This window comes from Pezoporus flaviventris, unplaced genomic scaffold (genome assembly GCF_033815535.1).
Source record: "Pezoporus flaviventris isolate CSIRO_AGI_PZ_B2104156 unplaced genomic scaffold, CSIRO_AGI_Pfla_v1 ptg000066l, whole genome shotgun sequence".
Classification (NCBI taxonomy): Eukaryota; Metazoa; Chordata; class Aves; order Psittaciformes; family Psittacidae; genus Pezoporus; species Pezoporus flaviventris.
The window spans coordinates 13789301-13811899 of NW_026892614.1; the positions used below are offsets into that span (position 1 = coordinate 13789301).

Sequence of the window (22599 nt, forward strand, 5' to 3'; positions counted from 1 at the left end):
CCTAGGTGAATGAGCACTGATCTTGACTAGTACAGCCATCAGAGGTTGCACAGGTGACACGTTCTGCTGCTCACAAAAGCTTCTTGGTCTTTTGTGAGGTGAATATGTGAATGAAGCAATTAATGAAATCTAACACCACAAAACACATGTCAGCACAACTAGGTAGGCACAAACAAGTTTTGGAAACAACATTAATAATGACAATGGTTGAATTTGTCATTAGGTGGTGAAATAACAGCCTGTTTCTGTTAGCCCAAGAGAAACAGATCTTTTTGATCAAATTAACTGAACTCCAGGAAATCTTGGATGGGAATTTCCTCCGTTTCCCTAGGCTTTCTGCTAATCCACAAAAGTGGGAGGAAAACCCCAACAAACAAAGGCCATGGATAATGCTGACATCTGTGCACATCCTTCATATGGCAGCAGAGGCTTTTGGCAATTTAAAGCTCATCTGTCAGCTAAGTCTGTTTGATCAGATTTTTCATTGTGCTGAATTCTGCACACTGGACAATGGGATATACTTACAGGGGACATGCCAAGTCAGACTACCATGTCTGGTTTCCCCTGAGCATGTTGCCTCTGTTCTTGGGTTTCCATTTATGTGGCTTTTCTGCCTTTGTCTTTCTGGAATGACCTGAGTGCTTGAGTGACTTTGTACTCAGTTCATGTAGTGCCAGGCATGCCAAGCATCCCCTCAACAGCTCACAGATGCTACAGGAATACTAATATAAAAATTGCTAATATTCATCAATTGGTCCAGTTGCTGTGAGCAGATCTACACAGAGCTCCTCCATCAGAAATTTAACATGCTCATTTCAGAAGATCAACCAACACAACAATGGGGAATCTTCATTCTGAACGAGGAAATCTGTACTCCATCAGTTTTTTCTAATGAATGAATCAATCCCTCAAAATTTCTAAGTTCCTTCCACAAAAGACAATGAGAAAAGCCTGCAAACTTGCAAACTTTGGCATCAACATAGCAAACTTCTAGAAAGCTTTCTTCTAGTCAGTATTAAAATCTTCCCGCTCTGATAGTGGCAAGCATGAGAAGAATTTCCTTAGCTGCCTAAAATTTAGGACTCGCTGAACTCTCCAGGCAACTGCAAAGGTATAAAACCAAGCTAGTAAGTACATTATTCTGCTAGAGCTTCAAAACAGCAACACCCATCTCTGAGATCACATAATAATGGTAGCCTTTTCTTTAGCTCGAGCAATAAGCCTGCAGAAAGCTTCCAGCAGATGTTTCACTCCTCATGCAGAATAAAGGTTCCTCTCACTCCTGGGAACTATTTCCAGTCTCAGGTACATACTATGTAACTTTCCTGCTGCGTAGCCTAGAAAAGTGCAGCACTTCTGCACATTTACTAGCATCTCTCACCATGGATGACACCCTTAATCTGCTGAGTTTTTTAAAACCACTCAGTTACTATAGCAATAGAAGCAATAAAAATTATGCCCATCTGGCTCAATGAAGTTTTTGTGTGTAATTAAATCAGAATCACAACAGGTGTTTGCCACATACACAGGAAACATCGGAGACAGGCTGTCCTGGTCTGGTCTTTTAAAACTAACTGCAGTATAAACGCATACACCTAAACTAGCTTAGCAAAGATGAGGAAATGTGGTGTAGTCACCCAAGATTCACGCTGGGGTCTCCAGACCCTGGAGAGCTTGTGCTGAAGCCTGTTTCACCACATCTTCATTAGTACTATATGCAAAGTTTGCCTGAACAAGTTCAGGCAAAACCACAAATTCTGCACTCATCCTGCATGCAATGCTGGGTCATGTCAGAGCTAGGGCAACTGGGGGGGGCTATGTGGGAAGCAGGCGAGAGCTTGCTTTAGTCAGTACGCTGGAGTTGCAGCATCCTGCAAAGCTTGTGGGAGTGCCATGGTCAACCAGGCTGGCAGCTCCTGCAGCTTTGCCAACCCCAGCTACTTTGCAGGACAGAGCCAGCTGCTTCTGCTGGTTCAGAAAGCGCAAAAGGGACTTCAGGGAACCCTACGTTAAAGAGAAGCATGGGACACAGGGCTTTAGGAGGGGCTGTTCTCTGTAATGGACAACACTAATGCTTAGAAATAATGAAAACAGAATCTGAACTATGAATGAATGTCACAGCAAGTAACAATGACAGCTGACTGCTCACAGAGCAGAGAATTCGGGGCATTTCAGTGCAGGTTTCCAGTTCTATTAAGAGGCCAGAGAAAGAAATGCTTTGTATGTCCCCTGAAAAAAAGAGGTCTATTCAGGCTTTTTATTTTGAAAAAGATCAAAAAGCCCTGTCTTATTTTCTGAAGTTTTCTCAGCTCTTGGTATCTTCATAGGTCTTAGAATTACGTTCACCAACATCACCTTATACTACTAGGTGCATATTCTCTACTGTGGTACAGTGAAGGTGCTACACAGCAGGCTTTCAAATGAAGAGCTGTGGATTTTGCAGTAACGCATGTGTGGGTTAGGGTTAAGAAAAGCAAATGACAGTTAAGGTTCCAAAAAGGTCTTCATTGAATCACAGGATCCTATGGATTAAAGGGTATTTCAGGTTAGAAGGGAACGTAGGAGGTCTCTAGTCCCATCCCCTGCTCAGAGTAGGGTCAGCTCTGAGGTCAGATGGCACTGCTCAGGGCTTTATCTTGTCTGGGCTTAAAACCACCCAAGGACAGAGACTGCACAACCACTCTGGGAATCCTGCTGCACCGCCCACAGGACAAACTTTACGTCTAGTCTGAACTGCTTTTTTTTTTGTTTCAGTTTGTCTGTTGTTTTTGTCCTTCCATGATGCACCACCGCAAAAAGCTCCATTCAGAGAGTCATAGAACAGTTTGGGTTGGAAGAGTCCTTAATCATCTAGTTACAAGCCCCCTGCCATGGTCAGGGACACCTTCCACTAGACCATGTTGCGCAAAGCCCCGTCCAAACTGGCCTTGAACATTTCCCACTTCCAGGGATGGGGCAGCCACAGTGTCTCTGGGCAACCCGTGCCAGTGTCTCACCACCCTCACAGTAAAGTTCTTCCTAATATCTCATCTAAATCTACACTCTTCCAGTTTAAAGCCATTCTCCCTTTCCCCCTTACTACATGCCCTTGTAAAAAGTACCTCTCCAGCTTTCTTGTAGGCCCCCTTTAGGTACTGGAAGGCTGCTATAACTCTCGGTAACCTCCCTAGGGTAGCATAAGGCTGCTGTTGGGTCCTCTTGAAGCCTACTCTTCTCAGGCTGAACAAGCACATTTCCCTCCCCACAGCAGAGCATGTGGTACTGCCTCTGGTCAGGCTGGTGGTTCTCCACTGAACTTACTTCAGTTTATCAATTACTTTCTTGTACTGGGGGACATGTTGTCCAGAAGCGTGCTGAGTAGGAGGCAATTATCACCTCCTCTATGTAGCCTCTACAGGCTACAGACCTGTTAACGCAGCCCAGGAGGGTGTTGACCATCTTTGTCGCCAGGGCTGCTCATGTTCAACTCGGTGGCTACCAAGACCCCAGGTCCTTTTCATCAAGAATTTTGAGACAAACTAATACATTTTTAGAGGGTGCTTCTTTCTGTATTTCCCAGAATTCCCTTTAGTTCCCTTAAATGTCAGCCTAAGTTCCCCTAAAGTTTGTTATTAGCTTATTTAAATTATTAACTATATTATTGGCTTATTTGCATCTCTCCCTATTTCCCCCCAAAAACCCAAACAACGTAAAGTAGTTAAGATCAATACCAGTTTATTTTTGTTTTCAGTTCTCAATGGGATCATTCTACTGCTGACCATGCTCTAGCCCAAAACCCAAATTTTCTTAAACAATAAAAGCAAATTGATCAGTTTAAGAATGTGTCTTGAACTGTCATGAGCACCCGAGCATAGATGCTTTTCAATAGGCTCTCATGACACTTCTTGGTCATGATGCGTCCCTGTTCAGATTTTGCTGGCTAAGCCACGTACCAGAAAAAAAGCATTAAGGTCACTGCTGAGGGTGGCTGTGTGATATATTAGGAGAGATCTCTGTTGAGTCCAGGCTTCTCCGCCTGCCTCTACCCAAACCTACTGCCAGTGCAGTAGTATCTCAGCAGGTACTGGGATACTACTGCAGCAGAGTCAGTAAACACTCATCTCTTCCAGGGCTTTTTCTGACTTCACTGCTTGACATCTCTAGCACCTTACCTCTGCCAGTGCCTCCTGGTCCTTCCAGTTCAACATCACCCTGTGAAACCTCCAAGCTAGCCCCTAGTAACTCATGGCAGACACAGATAATTCCATGGCCTTCTTAAACAAAGACTTCCATGTTCTCCCCATGATTTTCTTTATATAGCAGTGCCACAATATTTTGGAAAACCAATAGACTTTCTATCTTAGTGTCCAGCCACCCCACACTGTCACCCCTAGGAAGGTGAGTGTACCAGATCTGAAATTGAATTTTGGAAGCAGCTGTTAAATATCATAAAAAGTCTTATGAACTCATATAACAAATCCTGAACTAAACTAAAATCTCAGTATAGTATTAGCATATTTAATCAGATAGAAAGACAAATATAGATGCTTTAGAAAGATATTACTGAATTTGTTACCTGCTAGATTAGACCTCACATTTGTGAGGCAAGGAACAAGAGTTGCCTTTAAAATAATCTTATTTAAGAAGTATTTCCATCCTCATTTTGAACTTCATGAAAATTTAAAGAAGATTTGAAGAGCAACTTGGAAAGTCCTCTGTATAGTGCCTTTTCATGAATGACAACTTTTTTTAGAGATGACCAGCTTATCTATACAAGGGATTGAAATATCAGTGAAGCCTTTTGGGAGTTTTTGTAAACCCAGTGGCAGGAGGCCCCTAGGTCTGTCATCATTTAAACCCAGTGAGTCACCTGATGCATACCTTGCTTCTCAAATTCTTCAAAGAGATTCAGGCTGGTAATGCTTGGGCCTGTGAAGATGATGTAGTTCTTCCCAGAGGCATTCTGACAAAGGTTTTTGGCCACCATACTGTGAAGCTGTGGTTTGTTCTTCAAAGCATCCAGCCCGTCAGCACCACTCCCTTCTTTGAGATGGACATAAATCTTAAAATGAGAAATGGGAAGAGAAGTCAGAAGGTTATAAGGAATCCAGAGGGAGAGGATGCAATTGCTAACATACCTGCTCAGCTCAACTGGAGACAAGCTGAGAATCAAGGCAGCAGATACTTTTTATATACTGCTAATTAATCAAAAGTCCCTTTCAAGGGGCTGCTGCTTTAAAACCATTTCAGGTTAGCTGGCACAGCTACCGATAAATACAGTGTCCTTCTCCTCAGCTTAAAGGCTTTTTGATGCTCTTGTCATTGTTGTGCAGTTTGAAGATTGTTTGCTTAGCAAGAAAAGACTCCAGCCGTAACTGAAATTATATGTTGTACGGAATCTGCATAGACTTCAATGCTGCCAGCAAAAGGAGAGCATGGGAACTTCAGTTTCAAGAAAAGCCACTAAAGTTGACCAGAAGAAATGGCCCATTAGCTTCACTGCAGTAATGTTCAGATCTATTTCTGTTGGCAGGAACCATTAGGCTGCGACAAAAGTGTGTATGCGACCCCATAAAAGAGAGGAGCCAGCAATACACATACCCAACCAGCCAGAACATCCTCATCAAACTCTCCAGGCACAATGCTGATTCTCGGATCATGATTTGAAGACAACCCACAGAAACACACTGAACCAGGAAGCAGGGTACAGAGCAATATGCTGCTGTTAATAGAAAAATGCATCACATTGCAGGAGCTTTACTTTGTATCCTGCTATAGTGCAGACCACATCACAATGCATTTCCTGAGAGCTGTCACCATCACCTATAGGTGGACATACATGTTTGGCTTAGAGTGCAAGAACATTTATGCCTTAGTAACATGACTATAATTAACAGAACACAATCCACCAACTGAAACAGCATTTGAAGTAAAGCTATTGAATCATTCTTATGAGTGATCCCTCTAGAAGAGGAGTCTTCTGCACTGTCATGCAGAGGCAGAAAACACATAACCCTTCCTTTGTACACAAGCCTTTGATTTGATTTCAGTGACAGTATTTTAAAAGCCTAACTTCCACCAATGTTGAACACTTATTAAAATCAACTAGGCATCTGACCTTCAACTTGTTCTGAAAGTCAGCAGAAATAGCCTGCTGGAAAGAGAAACAAGAAGCAGCAGACAGTGTGCTGTCACTCAAACAGTGCTGTAACCATGGAACTTGCAAAGATTTAAAAGCATACACAAATGCAAATTTTCTGGAAAATTTGCCCAGGCCTCCCTTTGTGATTTTGACTCTGAAATACCCAAATCTTTCAGGAATTTCAGAAAATTTCACCATCAGAGAAAGAGCTGAAATTTGCTCAGTATTTAGGGGCAGCAAAAAGGAATTTTGCCCTGTTTGTTAGAGTGATATATCCATGACAAGCTTTTGCTGAACTTGCTTGAGCCCTCAACCATCCAGAACATGCAGCACTGCTTTCTTCTACATGCATCTGTTTCTCTTACCAACACACTCCTTCCTACAGAAAAGTTTATTACAAATGCTCAGAGAACAAAAACGTTCATACATTTGCAGTAGTGCTCCCAATGATATAACTCAATGATCTTGGAGAGGAACAAAATTCAATTGAACAGCTTCTCCCTTTTTCACATGATGTATCCCCAGCACTGGTATTCTAGACATATTAATGCAATACTCTCTAGCGATTCACGCCTCATGGAACAGACCCCAGAGGAGTGTTTCATGTATAAAAACTCTGAGGAATGAGACACAATTTGCATTTTGAAGTAACTGACACGATAAAGAACAAAGTTGGTGTGCAAGGACGAACACACACTAATTCCAAAAAGAAGTACAGCATAAATGAAAGTATTAAATATAAAAAAATTAAATATAAAAAAAAAGCAAAACCAAAAAACCAAACCCAACTCTTTTTTTGGTAGAAACAGTTTCCAGATGAAGACAAAGGCAGGAATGTTTGCAGACACCCAGATCATGCTCCATTCACTTCAGAAAGCTGTCAGATTTGTGCTTTCCCCAGCGCTAAGGCTGAGGGCTAGCTAATTATGATAGTCATTTAGGTTATTAATCAGAACTCCAGAGATGTATTTCATGATTACTGGCATCAAAATTTAGATTAGGTTACTGGTATTGCAGTACAGAGACAACATCAAAACCTTTAAAATCTACAGACAAGGCAGAAGATGCAGACAGATGAGTTTCAACCTTGGACAGCAGCTAGGCTAAAAACAAAGTAGAAATCTCTAAGTCTATAAAAAAGTGTCCTACATCTTCCCTCCCTTATTGCAGTAAGTCTTGGCCAACTGACAGTCTCTCCTGCTTCATGCTTACTTCATGTTCCTTGTGGAGCTACCAGCGCTCCAAGGGATGAGACAGTCTGCTGGCACTGCTGGTCTGCCAACTGGTTCCACACCGTGGGCTGGTTTGAGTCTGCAAGCAGCTAGTTTAAAGAGCATGCCTACCATGCAACTGTCCACTGAGGTACCACTGTTTTCATATTAGTATGCTACATACTCCATAGGTTTTGTTCGCAGAGTTCCCTGTGCACTTGGCACCCTTCCTTTGCGCTCCTCTCTATTTCAAGGGCCCTTTGCAATGGTCGCCTTGTGATTCACATTTCCCTTTGCTTTGCTCACCTCCCCAGTGCCCTTCACTCAAACAGCCATACCCACTGCTGAACCTCCCTTCCTCCTCTAATGTTAAATATATCTCACTTTCTTCTCCTTGGCCATTTCTTTGCCTATCCAAGCACTGCCTTTGTTCTTCACACAATTTTTCTTGTTTTGCAGAAGCATCATTCAAAGCTTTATCATGCTCAGCTCTATTGGGAAGATGGGTGACAGCAGCATAATGTTGGAAGGCATAAAGACTGCTGTGAAACACTGGCTGGGTACAGAGAACTGGCAAAGGCATAGCTTCAAATACTCTTGCAAGTGCCTAGGATCCCATATGGTCTTCATCTTCCCTCTCCCCATCCTCTTATTCAGCTTATTTCGTTCTACCTTAAATGAATAGGATCCTGCCTACTGAAGCCCACAGCATTCCCCACCCACTCTGCAATGCATTAGAAGTGGTATTTAACAGTTAGCAATCTGCAGAAAAAGCACAGAACTGCCAGAAACTGGCTGCAAGACCTTCACAGGCACAGTCAGAAGCTGCTCCCCGAAATTAATTGTTAAACCATTCACCAGAGCTTCTGGTTTGCCCTGTGACAGCGTTACAGCTTTGTGCCCTTTCCATGTGCTCCAACAGCAAAACCACGCCAGGAGTACAGGCTTGACAACTGCTGCTGGACAACAGAGGGAGATGTTGGCAGGAACATCCTCTGCTTCTGTGGGTGACAGTCAAAGCAATGCTTCTTGAGCATCAGGAGAGATCATTTTTATCGTGCGTCCTTTTCTAGTGGCGACTGGCTCATTTGATCTACAGCACCAAATGGGTAACTTCTACAGATGTGACCTCATCTGTCTTCGGAGGCAGCTACAGGCTGAAGCTCTTTATCCTGCAGTACTGGTACACAAAGGGAGTTTTTTCTAGTCATCCCTCAATTATTTGTTTCTTACCAGAACAGCTACACACTGAATTCTGCAATTCCCTTTTACAGCAGCCCCACTGCACCAGATACTTTCAATACAATATGTTTTCATCCTGGTGCAGCTCTCTCTTCTCACATCATTTAAGTTGTGCTCAAACCCTCTTCTCTTCTGCCTTCAGTCTCCATTGCAGCATCCCAACAGTCTCTTCCCTTTAAAAGCCTGACAGTAAAAGACCTTCACAGTCTCTGGTTCATCCCTCCTTCCACCTACAGATGCTTCTGCCCCCTCCTATCATAAAATCAAAAGTAGGTTTGAATCAATATACTTGAATGGCCAAGTGACAGAATATGGGTGAAGACTGTGCTGAGCGATTCCAAACCAAGGAAAAGAGGGCAAACTCTTCTGGAAGGAGGCAGTCAGAAAAGAGATCACATTTCAGAGTAGTGTATTTCACATGTTGACAGATCAGAGGTAAATCAATCACTCACCACTCAGAATCTCAAACCATGTATGTCTGGCTACAGAGGCAGACTGCTGGAGAGAGTGCTACCAGAGAAAGGAAGGTCTCAGAGCAGACACCCATGCTACAACCCAGCAGGAACTTCCTTGCTCTGTGCTGCAATTTAGTCTATGGAAAATTTATGTGGAAGGTTCAGAAGGTCTTGTGAGAAACTGAGTAAAAAACTGAGCAAAAAACTGAGCACTTAGGAACAAAAGCTGCATCTTGACTGCACATTTAAGAGTGACCTAGAAGCTAAAATATTGGCGTTTCTGCTCATATTCAAAGCTCAGATGGCAAATTGAAAGCATTTGTGAATAGAACATCCCAAATACTCTACATTCATACATAATTGAAGCACCCCAGGGTACAATTCTCAGATGAAACAGATGACATTTGGAGGAAAAAAAAGGGCGGGAGTAGTAATAAACAGGAGGAAGATTCTTGAAAGCTACATTGTCCAAAATATCTCACAAAGGGCAGACTCTAGACAACCACAAAACAAAAACCAAGCTTTTCGGTGACACAATTAGAAAAGCAAGAGAACAAAGAAATACTGCCGTACTTTTTGGATCCTAAATAGCTGTAAAAAAAAAAAAAAGCTTCCTTTTTCTATAGACTTCACAGCCAAATACTCAACTGCTCTTTGCTAACAGTGCTCTCTAGATCCTGCATCACTCTTGTCCTCCCCTCTCATCCTAAACATCATCTTTAATTGTTGCCATTGCCAACACTGTTAGGAGATCCTTCTCTCCCCAGTCTCACCCCAAACCTGCTGCAGCTTATATTCCCACCTTCTTTAATACCCTCTTCCCAAGTCAGCTCTTAGTTCTACCTCTTCCTCAGCAGCTGCTGGCACCATTGATGGTGCTCTTGCTGAGACCAGAACTTTCCATTTGTTTGAGCCTCTCTTCATTCTCTTCCTACTGAAGGCTACTGTGAAAATAGCATACAAAGAACAGGCAGCTTTCCCCATCTGTTCCCAGCTAGCTCCTGGGGTTCCCTACAAAGGTCTTTCTTTGGTCCCCCCTCTCTTCTCCCTCTGCCTCCTATTTTAAATTATTTCAATCTGCATTAACATGTAGATCCAGCTAACATCTTTGTGCTGAGGACTGGTAAATGTTCGTTTTGTCTGCACGTTTTCTTCAAAGTTTCTAACCAGATCTTTAGGATACTGACAGAAAGATGCTGGTAGAGTTAACAATGCAAACCTAGTATGGCTTAAAATAAAGCTCTTCATTTTCCTTCCCATGATATTCCTCTTCCATGTGATTATCACTGAGGGCACTTCAACATCCTACTGGCATGGTGGACCAACAACCAACAACACAGATTTCTCTCTGTAGCTTCTCCCAAGCCAGCCACATCTGTGTCATGGAGATTCATTATCTGCAGTTCCTCAGTGATAAAGCATTTCCTATATTTCTAAGAGCTGCCTGGCCTGCCTCTCAATTACTACAATCATCCTTCTTTCCTCTGGCTCGCTTAAACATATCTTAACATTCAGACACTGGTCTGCCCAGATATCACTTGCCTAACCCTTTGCTATGACCACGTCAGTCTTTTGCCAGTTCCCTCTTGAAGCATCAAATGGAAGTGGGAATGGAAAACAGAGACAGGCCTTTGAAGTTTAGCATCACCTACTGAGTTCTTCCTATACATTTTCAGTATACTGATTCCTGCCAGCAATTGCCCTGTGAAGTCAGGCATCCAACCACTGATGCCAAACAAGGCCACATTTTCTTCTTTCCATTCTGCCCTTCTCCTTCCTGGTTGGAAATCATCATTAACCTCTGCAAGGCTCTTTCTTTTTGCTCTTCAATACCTTTCTTAGAAAGGATTCAACCCACAGAACACAGTCGCTAATCCATGCATTGGTGCTGCTGCCTCTTAATGCTGCTTTGCTAGGGCAAGGATTGCCTTTTTGTTCCACCCACAGTACCCAGCACAAAAAGATGGGATCTGTGAGAGGCATTCCTACAGCAAAACTATTAGGTGATGAAGAGAGGAGGCTTTGGTGCTTTTAGCCTCCTTTCCCCAGCAGAATTGCACTGAGTGAGAACAGCTGCAGAAAGGACACAGCTACATAGGTAGCTTTATCATCAGAAACTCGAAGCACCTCAGACAGGAATTAAAAAATAACCTTCATTCCTACCTGAAAATAAGACACTAGGACTGTGTATAAACTCTGAGAGAGATCTTTGCATTAGGTTACATTTAGATGTTTGGGTTTCTCATTTGTCTAGAAACATGGTAAGATTGTAAACTCTATAGAAATTAATGGGGCTGGCCCATCACACATCTGCAAAACTACCTTCCCACTTAATACCAGTGAGCAAGAGGATAATGACTTTTAATTGAGATCTGAGATTCTCAGATGCTGACAGTACATAACTACATGAACTAGAAAGGCAGAGCCTGATGGGAACCAGAGTAAGAAAGGAGGTAGGATTTTCCAGCTACCAGTGACTGATAAAAAGAGACGATCAGATTTCCTGGGATCCCCTCCCAGCCAAAGCCTGACCTTGAGAACCTACTCAACATAGCCAGTACATCTGTGCATTCCAGATGCAACTGTTCCATCAACAGAAATTATCAGGGCACTGTTCAAAGAAGTCCAAGGGCTCAGACTAATATCTAAACTGAACTTAAACAAGCTGAAACACCAACATTTCTGAGCTGCTTTATTAAACAAAAGTGCAGATGGCTAACTCTCCTGCAACTCTGACCTTGAAAACAAAACTAATTCCAGGCTTATTTACCCATCCCTTTCCCAGTGACTTAATGCACTTACGTGGTGTGTTGTGAAATCATAAATTCTTTGGGGAACTCTCTAAGCTTCCTTTAATTTTGGAATTAAGTTCTTACTCTGTGAAAATCAACAGAGTCAAGAAGTATTTGAGCTGACTGCACTCTGAAATCAAAAATGAGCTATAGCATTCACTATAAAAGCATGACATTTACATTGTCTGGGGTCATTTTTATGCAGCTGAGACCTCTGCCACTGATCTGTGGAGCAACCTCAGACATCTGCCTTCACTGAGTCTGCTGCTTGTCAGGGAGAGCCATTTCTTACCTTCTTATGCAGGAGCCACCCTGATCCAGGTTGCACTCTTTAAATCATTCAGTAATGCGTGGAGATTCAAGCTGCAGAGGCACACAGTTCTCTTCTTAATCTGTTCTGACTCATCACTTTTTAAGGGTAAGCAGTGGAAAGTGGGAACTGAAATTCAGTCCCAGCATAAGGATCTAAAGGACCTCATAAATCTGAGCAACACATTTCAAAGGGTTATTAGTGAAAATGAAATGTATTATTGCAAGAACTTTCTTCCAGTGAATGCTCTGCAAGTTCAGAGCCCATATAGCTGGGGGCAGGGACTGGGTGTGGGAAGGAAGAATGTCCAGAATAGCCTCAGAGAACAAATTTCATCCCAAAGAATAGAAAAGGATACACACATCCATAAAGTTATCTCTTCTCCACCTCATCATCACAGTTTTATAAGTGAATAATTAAGTTGATGACATAATTCTATTACCAACTATCACAATGATTCATATTGCCAGACTGCCCCTTTTCCAGTGCTCTCTACCACCCACTTACTGCCTTCCACTTTGTTGATTGATGGCTTTTTGGATCAAGGACTGTCTTCAGGGTTATGTCTGTGCCATGAGCCTGTGGTTCAAGGATGAAGCCCTATGGGAATAGCTCATCCTGCCTGACTCTCTGCGGGGTTCAGCACATAGCACCAGCTTCCTGTGCTTCCTTGTCTTCCTTCTCCTTCTGCAAAATGACCAGAAAACCTTCTTGTGCAGAAAGAGTTATGCAAGGACTAGGCATCAGTAGTAGTAAGTTACTCATGACCATGTTCATTCCCCATGAGCCACACAAGACTAGGAAAGAGAGCATAATGTGTCCTTACCAGGACAAAATAACTAGTCCTGATCAGATAGTTGAGAACTCTCAGTAGAGTTTTAATGGGTCCTATTGCTATATCTAAAATGAAAAAGTCCTACCAATCATATTTATTAATATGTCTTGCAAGTGTTCCAGACTTTTTGAGAGAAATAAAAACTGACACAAATAGAGTTTTGATTTAAATAGGATGACTTAGCAAATACTCTAAGAAAGAAACACTTCTAAGCTACTGTGATAATTTAAACTATAATTAAGATACTAAAATATGGCTTGAAAAGAATCTTAGTGGTAACAAACATGTAGGGAAATATATTGGAAGGAAATGAGGGAAGCAAAGAGAAGATGGAGCAGAGAGGGACATCTGTGGTCATGCAATCTGAACTTCTTAAGCTCTCTTCTACAGCAGCAGGTGCTGCCACTTGATGTCCAGCATCAAGGATGGGTGAAACTAAATTAGTCTGGTTTATGACATGCTTATAGTCCTATTTTATCCAGAATAAAATGATCTTTATGTCACCATGTGGCACAATGAGGGAGGGAAATTATCCAGACAGTATTACAGAATTTCTACATATTTCCAAGTGGGTGTTGTAAATTCTTTTCTGACAGCAGACAGGTGATAGACTAGTCAGTCCTTAACTATTAGGCAACAAGTCTTTCCTTCATGATGGCAGTTTCACAAGAGATGGAGAAGAAGGTGTGCATGCAAAGGGTGAAAACACTGGATTTTCTTCTTTGTTAGATCAATTCTCTCCATATGTTAAACAAAGGGAGAAGAAATAACCTCTGTTTTAATACAGTAAATAAACCAACCAACAAATAAGTGCTTTGGATTCTGCAAGATCCTTTGTAAATGTGATGCATAAATGAACGTAGCATTTTAAGCATACCAGAGTTGAAGGTCCCCATCCTCCTCAGACTAGTCTTTTTCCATTTTAGCATGAACATTCATGCTCCTGTATATTCTTTTTCACCCTTCCCTAAGGTCCTCCTTATCCAATCATTTTAGCATAATGATGATAATTACAGCCAAGTCATGGAATGAAAATAGAAGGCGGATAGTAAGATGGTCCTGGACGTCATCTGGGTGCAAGTGAAGCATGAGTATCTAATTCATTAAGGGAGCAGGAGGATTAGGACGGTGCCGAGCATCTATTCTATTTAATTTGACATTCCATTAATTTACTCTCTCAACAGACAGGACAGGGGGTGCAACGTAATTATAGCTCAGAATCTGAAAACTCTGGCATGTTTGAAGACTTAGTTTGGTGGCAGTTGGCTGGGGGAAGATAGCAAAAGAGATCAGCAAACTTTGTGCTCACTACACATATTACACTTCAGTAATAAGATGCACGTGGGAATGGTGGAGTTCACTTTGGAGGCTAAGGACACTGCCTCTGTGTAGCGAATGACTTTCCAAAAGGCTTCAGAGTAGGAACTTCCAAGGATGTTTCACAAGATGAATCTCTTTTGTATCGGACATAACAACTGCTTTAAAACTGGGATGGAAGATGCATGATCCTAATTTTCTTCTTGGAATGAACAGCATTGCTGAAAATGGAAACCCCTCTTCCCAGCAAGCCTCTTTTCTCACATAGCTACTCAAACAGTCATAGTGATTCACAGATCAAATTTTACTGTGAATAAATGTTCAACAGCAGCAAATCCACAGGCCCTGCAGTTTTTACATGCATTCAGCCTGAGCAGGCAATGTGCATGTCCTGCCTGCACCTTCGAACTGCTGCTCTGGAACATGCAGGACACCATGTTTTCACAGAAGCTCTTGGGAAAAAGAAATACAGAAAAACATCTCCACCCTCACCTCCAGGCATCAAAATAAATGGTCAGATTTTTCAAGATCTCTCAAAACACATCAGCAACTGGGGAATCTGACAATTTGAAAAAGCGTCCCCAGTGCTTTATAACACTAAACATGTCTCCCACTCAAGCTCATCTCACCTTGAAGCCACATCGGATTTTATTTCTTTGGTAGAGAAGTAGAGATGTGAAAAGAGATGTAACAGGAAATCCCACTAATAGGTTTCTCACAGAAAAAGGGACATCATGATACAACAGTGATTCAAACTATTGGATACCGCTGGCTATCACAGACACAGCCTTAGAGAAGCTGACTCATTAAAAATGACAGAAGTCACAGTACCTAGACACTTAAATAAACTTAGGATGTACAAACAGACAGACCTTTTTACTCTATTTCAATTTAATTAGCTAGGGCTGGCAGCCAGATGGACAGTATTAGAGACAGGCACCCTGAGTTAAATCATACAGCAGAGCATCAGGAACTTGTTGTCACCATCCGTCACATCCAGTATTTGTGGGAGACAGAGGCCTGCTGCATTCAGATTGTAGCCCCCCACGACACAATGAAGAGAAGTGACTGTTCCCTTTGGTCCTGCAATATATTTAAGGGCCTGATGGAACTGTATCAAGATATCCGAAGAGGTAAAACTCACCTGGCAGATGAAACCAGTGGATGAGCATTGCCGAACCCAGAGACTAAATTTCCTCTTTTTCCTCTTGCGCAGCTCCCTCTCTGTGCAAGTGGCAATGAAGACAGGATCTTCATCAATCAGGGGTTCATGTAGTACCTGAAATTGGCAAGAAGGGAAGAGGGGGAGGGAGGGAGAAACAGAATGGTGTATGATTGCAGAAAAAGTAAAAATGGAGCTTCAAATTCTTCCAAGGAAACACAATCCTTGCATTGTGTTTGTGTGCATCACTTCATATGAAGGAGCAAACCCACTTTCTTTCAATGCTATCCAACAAAAACCAAAGCCTGGCCAAGCACAGTCCATGGTGGATGGCTGCTCTACATGTGGTTTGCAAACACTGCAAGGCATGGAGCTCACTTCTCACCAGCAGCTACTGTTTAACATCCCTCAAAAATGTGGCCTCTACCTGCCACTATCAGCTACAGTTCAATATCCCTCCAAAATGAGGCAGGGGATAGGATGGGATGTGGAGATTGTTAGGAGCATCCTTCTCCAAGCTTCAGCATCAGCTTCATTTTGCTTGGCAGAACATCTTCCACCCAAATGCCCCCCATAATACTTTGTGAGGTATGCTCCTCGGTTACAGAAAAGGAAATCACACAGCAAAGAGAGAGAGAAGTTAAGGAAGAAAAAGGATATTTTCTGCTGCCACTTAAGGAAGTGTTGAAGAGACAGAAAACATTTTTTCCTGGTGGCAGCAGCTTCAGGAAAGCCTCTCTTGCCTCAGGAGCTGAAAAATTTGACAAAAGGAGGCAGAAAGATAAAGGACCAGAGGCAGTAATAGAAAAAGACAAGGCAGGCTGGACCAAGTAATGAAAATCTGTGAAAGTGAAGCAATTTCTGCATTCTCCATCCAGATGTTATAAGTGGTTCCCTGTTCCTTACAGCTGTTTTGTTACATTTCTCTCCATTAATTCTGTAGCAAAGTCATTCAAGTTTTACACGACAGAACACACCTATAGGAAAACACTATTACTTCCTTGCAGCTCTTAGGTAGCTATGCATGACACATACATCCCTGTGAGTTGTTCAGCAAGACACTTGTAAGCGTAAAAATGCTTGGGAACTGTTGAAAGGTCTCAGCTAATGAATGCTGACAGAATTCAGACACCTACATCTACATCAGAGCAAGCCACTGCAGGCTCCTGCCCTATTAGCCGAGGGGAAAGAAGCGCCAGCAGGCCAGAACTCATGCTCTTTTAAAGAAATGTAAGTCAGACAGGTCATGATCTAAAGGAGCCCATTCTTTTCCAGTGACATAACCCCAGAATCTAGACTCAGATACAGGTATCCAAAATGCAGAGGCTCACACTCTCAAACGAAGCCTTTCCACTCCTGCATGTGTGCTACTTTTGTGTAGATCTGCATGCAGCCCATGGCGGAAATAAGAACAAAGCTGCATTAAGCCTGGGAGTGATGCTTATAGGAGAGATGTGGTGGGTAAGCAGTTAAGCACCAGTGATGAGCAGCTGCTGGCCTCCTGAATATAAGATGTTTGGTTGAACATCACTCTGTCAGCCCAAAATAGGCACCCGTGCCCTCCCCATGCAGCAGCGGCTGCACACTTTCATTTATATGCACTCCAGTTCTTAACAACTCATAAAACATTCACAAGACCATCTGAAAGCACTCTTGTGAAATGTTCAAATTATGCACCAAAATGCAGATGCAAGCAAGGAGAACTGCACACAAAGCTATTTGCTCTTAAGGCTGCAGCTGCCCTGTTTCGCCACTGGAGCCAAACCCTCTTTCTCAAGGTCCACACAAAAACACCACTCTTTTTTTCTGAAGACCACCTGGGGCATTTCATACTTTCACCTCAGGGAATTCTGACAGTGTTTTGCAAATATTAAACATGCCCTCATTCACTTTTGCCCTTCAGTCTCTTCTGTGCAAAGGGGAGGACCTTGGGAGGGGGTTGGACACACCAGTAAGAATTCCTCAGCTTCTGGAAAGGCCCTCCTACCTGCCAAATCCCTCTGAGTGATGTGGTTCAACTGTTATAAACTCCCCTGCTATAGGATGGAAAGCAACAGAAAGAAAAGGGCATACAAGCATCATTTGAGGACATTTTTTTACTCTCTGTCATTAGTTAGCTCCCTCCTCTGCACCACAGCATCAGCTTTCCCCACAGCAGCTCTACTGCATCCTGCGTACCCTTCACACTCTTTCTGTCTTTCAGGACACAGTAAGGCCTGTCAGCCTTAAATTTAGAAAGCAAATCTGAATTTTGAAAACATCTGCCTATCTTCCTCTTCTCCCTGCACATGCTCAGCACTGCCTTCCTCAAGAACCCAGAGCTTCCCCACCTTTACACTATCCCAAATGTTTAAGTCATTCCCGTTTCTCTGTAAGATGACTAATGCTCCACTGAAGTCCCTACTGAACTGCTGGGAAGAGGGAACAAAAATGGAAACAGAGCAGGACAAGATTTGCTGTTGCTGCTAAGGGGAAATGCGGACAGGCAGGGAAACCGAAATGAAAACACTAGAGCTTGCCCTTGTTTTCTCCCAAGAGGGTAGAGAGAAGTGTTATCACCCCCTTCATGTGCAATCACTGCTTCAACAACTGTAAAGGACTTTGCAAGCAAGGTACTGCATGGGTTGTGCCTCCTGCTAGAAGAGCTGATCCCCAACTCATTTTCAAAGGGGGCAATTTGTTGCTTCTGGCATCGACATGGTTTTCTTATGGCAAGAGTTAGCCTTGTTGCCACTGGCTGTTCCTATTAGCTTGTTCACCTTCCTCTATTCTCAGTGTCCTTGCTCTTCCTGTAACCTCAAATCCACCTCTTCGCCAAATTACCATGCAGAGTGGTTATTTGCTCCTTCCCCATTTCCCATTCTTGCTGTTGCTGCAATACCTGCTTTTCCAGTAGTGAGCATACTATCCCCATGGCATATTCTTTCCTGCTTCTCATCTTCTTTGATAGAAATCTACTTTCACGCTTAATTGACTCCTACACGTATTCCTTGCTGCCTCTTCACCATCTTGACTCACTTCCCAAGCCCTCCCCTCTTATTTTCACTTCCTTTGATGCAAGATATCTTGCAGATTTCTACATAGAATTATCCCCATTTTCTTTTCTAAAGTCCCCAGTTTTGTTCAGATCTAAGCAGCTCCTCATCTAGCTGCTTCACTCCCCCACAGCTATGCCACTGGTTTTATGGCTCGTTTTCTTTCCCTCTCTTCTTTATAGCCATCCTCATCTCTGCTAGATATTCTTGCCAAGCTTTCACTCTTTGTTTTCCCCTCAATATGTACATGCATTCTAAGTGTTGGAGAGCAAGACTCCAAGATAGGACTCCAGCAATTGCTCCATCCCACAACATCTTTCATTCACTGAACGAAACAGCTAGCCACTGTCAGGACTGCCTTTCTCCATTTTAGATCATCTCCAAAGCTCCTTCCACTCCACAATTCTACCCATCCTGGTCTCACCACAGCCCAAATAAGCTTGTAGACAAAGTCCAGAGCCAGTAACTCTTTTGTACTTGGACTTCCTAGACTCCCTTTACTCAGATAATGCACCAAGATGTGTTTGAGATATCTCATCTTCTCTTAGCTCCATTGTCATCCCCAATAGAGGCTGTCTGTTCAGCCTGTCTCCTGGAGAAACTGCCTCAGCTTGCTTTGTCTCTGGCTTTTGGTGGGCACCATCCAGTTGCAAACAGAATCCCCTGGGTATCTGCACCTCTATGCACAGATTCAGCCATTGCTTCTGCAACAGTAGCTTGTCCTTCTGCCTCTTTGCTCCAATGCTCCTCCTGTCTAAACTGAATTCTCTGCTAGTATCTGACATCTCAACTTGCGTATCTAGCTGTCAGTTCTGACTCTACTATGCTGTGCTTGAGAGCATCTTCCTCTCCTTAAGGTAACCCCTTAACTCCTTTTTTGGTCACTGCAGACATCCCTCTCCTGCTGCAGATCTCACTGGCCAGTGAATCTGCATGTTAGCCTTTACCTTCAACTCCTCGCAAGGTCTTCTGAGCCAGTCAGTGCCTGTATTTTTCATGCTTTCTGAGTAACAGCTCCACAATGTTACTCATTTTAGAGTAACAACCCACTCACCCAGTCATGTTTTCATCCAAGCCCACAGCATTCCCACAGCAGTTTTCCTTCTGGCTTCAACATAAGGCAACCTTGCTCTACAGATAAAATAGCTGGAAAGCTATTCTCCTTGTCCATCACACTGGCCACACCACTTTTCTTGATTTCTCTGATAGAGCTTCTCAAATATGTCAGACATACTCTTTCTCTTTCACTGTTTGGCCTATCCACATATCACTGATCCTCTTTCCCATTATTCAAAAGTTAACTCTCAACTCTGATGGAGCCATGATTTCATGCTCCTCTGCCCATTTGCTCAGTCTTTAATCAACTTCCTTTAAAGAAAAAACAAGAAAAAAAAACATTTTTTACAGCACTCCATTACCATTAGGCAATTTAAAAATAGCCATAAAGGTTCATCATTTTCTGCTGTCAAACTCTCCCTAAAAACTGGCTTCACCAGAGGAACAACTGGCCAACAGCTGTGGGACATCAGCAATTTACCTGGCTATACAATATTCTTATTGCTCTTCAGCTTGCTCCATGTCTTTTACTTGGCTGATATCCCCTGAATACTTACATATTTGTATTACACTCTCGGAATCCCTAAGACGGAACAGTCCTGGTTTGGCTCAACACCCTTACTCACAAAGAATCATTTTGACAACAAGAAAACTGAGATGTAGACTTGAACCAGTCTTCTAATTCAGAAATGCCCAATACCAAACTACATCTAATCATGAGGACACAAAAGACCTATGAGTTGATCAGCCTGGTTCTGCACCTGTATGTTTTCAGAGAAGCTGTTGCCTAATGATGTGAGTTGATTTGGAAGAACGATGATGACACTGCTGAGCTATACTCTGGTACCACTGAGAGTAAGTCACAAATCAGCCCCCTATTAAATGGCTGAACTTTAGCATCATGCGCTTAGATCAAGAGGTTGGAGTTATGTCTCTCTTTTTGCCAGGGAGTTCACTCCTGCCTGAGGTAAGGACTTAAGCCAGCTGTTCCCACATGATATTTCACTGGGCAGATGCAGAACTGTTTGGTTCTAAGATGCCAAAGAGAAGGTACTTTGGAAGGAGAATGAAGAGGAAAGTTCCCGGAGTTGTGCTCCCGACCTCTCCCACGCAAGTCAGGGAGAGCCAAAGACAGCAGTCCTGTCTAGTCGCATCCTGCTGACAAGCATATAACTACTCAGCAGGCACAGAAGGATATTTGAGCAGTGATGTTATTTTCCTGAGCTCCTCTGGTTTCTGGAATTGAGCGTATACCCTTGGCAGGTGAGTACCCTTGAATCTGTTGCAGCACAACTCCTGAGCTCAGGCAGGGCCTCCTCCCTGTCTCCAGGCTTCCACTTGTAAGCCAACAGCACGTCTACAAAGCTAAGCAGCAAAGAGACAACACCAATTCCAGGTACAGACCCAAAACCCCACATCTTGTTGCTCAGGTTGAAGCAGCAGTAATTTATACAGAAGATGTCACGAAGGGATAGGATGCAGAGAATATTCCTGTCATTCCTACCCAATCCAGGTCAGGACATTTTTTTACTTTGCAAATTGAAGCGAGTGCTCTGATATACAATTATAATGTTCTGAGCTTTCAATACCTTCACAAGCTGGAGAGTAATTATTTCCTTTTGTTTGCTCAGTATATTTAGCAAAATAATTACAATTCACTAGACCGTTTTCTCTGTTTTGGTATATTGGCATAGTTCTCTCTCTCCCTCTGTTTCCTTTCATAGAAGCTATGGTGTCATTTTTGCATGTCATTTTTTTTCGCGGGGGGGGGGAGGGGGAGGGTTACACATGAGAAAAGAACCCTAAATGGTTTCTGACAGAAATTCCACTTGAATCTTTTCTAGTTCTCCAGAAAGAAAAGATCCACTCTGCAGAAGAAATAAATGTGAAGGCAGATGTTGCATTATCTGCTGGATGCAGACTTTCTGCTCTGTCCATAAAGGCCAGTTAAACATGGCATCTTACTAACCCATGCTCTGTAAATCCACACTGCCAGCGGAGGATAGTCAGTAACAAGTCTATCTACAAGCCCTAGCCATTTTGTTGCATTCAACAGCAAAGAGCCCAGTTATTCCTCTGCTTGATGCCACTTACAAGATGTTAACCTAAAGCTTAAGCATAGATTTCGGCTCAGGCACAAGCCACCCGGATACCACAAGTCTCATGTTTCAGACACAGATGTACCTTAAGGAACAAATCCATTTTGCACGTGGGATTCTAGGTATCACTGATTACAGAAACCTGGGCCCCTCTTCCCAAAATGCTTTCAGAGGCTGCACAACCGAGGGCTCCTCTGAATGGGTCTTTCCCTTGTCTTTTCCCCTTGTTTCTGTGCAACTGGGTTATTATTTTTTAACTATTTCTCACTGGGCCTGACCTTCCAGGTTTGATGTTTACTGCAGTCCACTAATCTGTACTCAAGACAATTTCCAGGGGGAAACCTTTCCTGCTGTTTTGACCAGATGGGGTCCATGCCTCTTGCGAGAGGAAGTATGCAGCCCTGCCTGATGGCATCCAGGAGGACATTAGGCCTGGATCATCCCCCAGTAGTGCTGGGGATGATGCTACACTAGAGTATTATTAACGACAGATTCAAAACCTCTTTCTTTCTCACAGTTATTTTTGAAGCTGCATTTTAGTGCTTTTGCTCCTCTCAGTACCACTGAAATGTGCTGTATAGGAATCACTGATGTAAACACTGACAAGGAAGCAGAGAAGTAGAGGGGAGGAAGAGAACTGGGCTGTCACTACCTCTTTCCCCTCCTTTTATTTTTTTTTAATTTAAAGTAGCATCACCTTACCAAGCCCAGCACAAGCATACATTTTGCTTGTGGAGATTTAGATGTTTGGCCATTGCGAAAGGATGCTACGATTTTGTCAATTCAGTTCTCAAACCTTGCTCGGGAGGGAGGAAGGGAGAAAGGATATACATGCAAATCAAATTTTATCCTTTAATGGATTTGCACTCACAGCAGGTCCCACAGCACACCATTATAAGCATTTACATTAGACACAACAATCACATTTCTGAAGCCTTTATCTTCTGCCGATTGAAGACAGTGG

At 42.9% G+C, this 22599-nt stretch overlaps 1 protein-coding gene across 2 annotated transcripts in view; it reads right to left on the bottom strand.

The window, feature by feature from the left end:
* Window positions 1-22599, bottom strand: part of PGBD5 (piggyBac transposable element derived 5) — a 72960-nt gene that overhangs the window by 15844 nt on the left and 34517 nt on the right. For both annotated transcript variants that reach the window (XM_061471298.1, XM_061471299.1), the window contains exons 3-4: window positions 15428-15562; window positions 4861-5041 (exon numbers count right to left, since the gene is read on the bottom strand). In XM_061471298.1, the coding sequence (XP_061327282.1) occupies window positions 4861-5041; window positions 15428-15562 (316 nt within the window). The remainder of the gene's footprint in view (window positions 1-4860; window positions 5042-15427; window positions 15563-22599) is intronic.